The sequence below is a fragment of the Uloborus diversus genome, chromosome 1, assembly GCF_026930045.1.
Source record: "Uloborus diversus isolate 005 chromosome 1, Udiv.v.3.1, whole genome shotgun sequence".
NCBI lineage: Eukaryota > Metazoa > Arthropoda > Arachnida > Araneae > Uloboridae > Uloborus > Uloborus diversus.
In genome coordinates, this window is record NC_072731.1 from 258,510,588 (window position 1) to 258,512,371 (window position 1,784).

Below are 1,784 nucleotides of genomic sequence, written 5' to 3' on the forward strand. Positions count from 1 at the left end.
ATTGCTATTCAAAAATAAATGCAAATGTTAATCCGTGATACGCAGAAACACACTACAAACCTCGAACAATTTGAAAAACCACACTCAAAACAAATATATAACTTCAAACACTTGTTAACCACTATATTTCCCCCCAAAAGGTTTTATTGACGGCGAATGAAAAGTGGTTTAAGTCACAAAACGCTGCGTTTCATATCTCGGTTAATATTGGTCGTACGAATTTCAAACTTTCCGTGTTAGAATTATTTTTCAATCGATATTATTTCCCTTAATATAAGTAAAGGGACCTGGGGTCCGTATAAAAAGTTAAATTTTGTATTTTTTGGCTTATTTTTATTTTCACTTCAAACTTTCAACATCTTAACTCTGCATCTAATTTTGAACATTTTAGTAATAGGAGGTATGGATCTAGGACTAACGGTTGCTAAAATAAAGGTCTTACAGGTTAAAACAGAACACCCTATATATACGAGGGCGAGTCAAATGAAAGTGAGCCAATGCGAATATATGACAAAAGGAGTACTTTATTTAAAAGTAATCACCATGGGCATTTAAACATTTGTCCCATTGACTAACGAGTCGCGTGATTCCATTCTCATAAAACTCCTTGGGTTGCTGCTTCAAAAATTCTGAAACTGACTCCTTCACGGCATCGTCCGACACGAATCTGGTTCCCTTTAGGTGTTTTTTCAATTGCCCGAAAATGTGAAAGTCGCAAGGCGACAGGTCGGGGCTGTAGGGCGTATGATGCAGCGTTTCCCACTTGAACTTCGCCAGTTTTGTCTTAACCACATCAGCGACGTGGGGACGGGCATTGTCATGCAGCAAGATGACCCCATTCGTCAATCTTCCGGGTCGTTTGTTCTTGATAGAGATACGCAGGCGATCCAGCGTTTCGCAATATCGGGCACTATTGATAGTCTCTCTAGGTTTAGCAAATTCGATCAGTAATGGCCCCTGACGATCGAAAAAAAAAGTCAACAGCACCTTACCTGCGGAGATGACGGCCTTTGCTTTCTTTGGGGGTGGCGAATTCAAATGTTTCCACTGTAAGCTCTGCCGGCGTGTTTCAGGCTCGTAGTGGTGGCACCATGATTCGTCCCCTGTCACAATTGCAGTCAAGAAGTCGTTACCCTCATTGTGATACCGGATCAGATGAGTCAAGGCAGCGCCGAACCTCTCTGTCTTCTGGCGGTCGTTCAAAATCTTGGGCATCCATTCAGCACACAAGAGCCGATAACCGAGATGGTCATGAATTATGGTGTGAACCGAACCGTGACTGATGTTCACATGCTCTGCCAGTTCATCGATGCTTATCCTCCGTTCTTGTCTAATCAGCTCATCAACCTGTGCAATTGTGTTGGGGGTGATTGCACGGTGGCTTTGGCCCGGTCTTGGATCGTCTTTGCAACTTTCACGTCCTTCTTTGAACCGTTTGCACCAACGCTTCACAGTGGCCAATGAAATGCAATGTTCACCGTACACGGCAGCCATACGGCGACTAATTTCGTGTTGGGAAACACCTTCAGCAGTCAAAAACCTGACCACACCACGCTGTTCATCTCTTGGAGCGTCCATTATGTCACGAACCGATTTCAACCCGGATTATGGGAACATTAAAGAACTATTATCCTCACACTTACGTATCACTTTTGTAAATGAGGGTTGCCTGTGTGCTGCGCGCATGCGTCGCGGTTGATGGACTGAGCCATTATTGCGCAGGGTAGGTTGGCTCACTTTCATTTGACTCGCCCTCGTATATATATATATATATATATATATAT

At 43.3% G+C, this 1,784-nt stretch overlaps 1 protein-coding gene across 1 annotated transcript; it reads right to left on the reverse strand.

Annotated features, from left to right (window-relative positions):
* Positions 1-528: 528 nt before the first annotated feature.
* Positions 529-1,578, reverse strand: LOC129220286 (histone-lysine N-methyltransferase SETMAR-like). The gene has a single exon (XM_054854677.1). The coding sequence runs from the start codon at positions 1,576-1,578 to the stop codon at positions 529-531; it is 1,050 nt and encodes a 349-aa protein (XP_054710652.1).
* Positions 1,579-1,784: the final 206 nt, after the last annotated feature.

Coding starts and splice junctions, on each gene's coding strand:
- LOC129220286 (XM_054854677.1), bottom strand. CDS start 1,578: ATGGACGCTCCAAGAGATGAACAGCGTGGTGTGGTCAGGTTTTTGACT.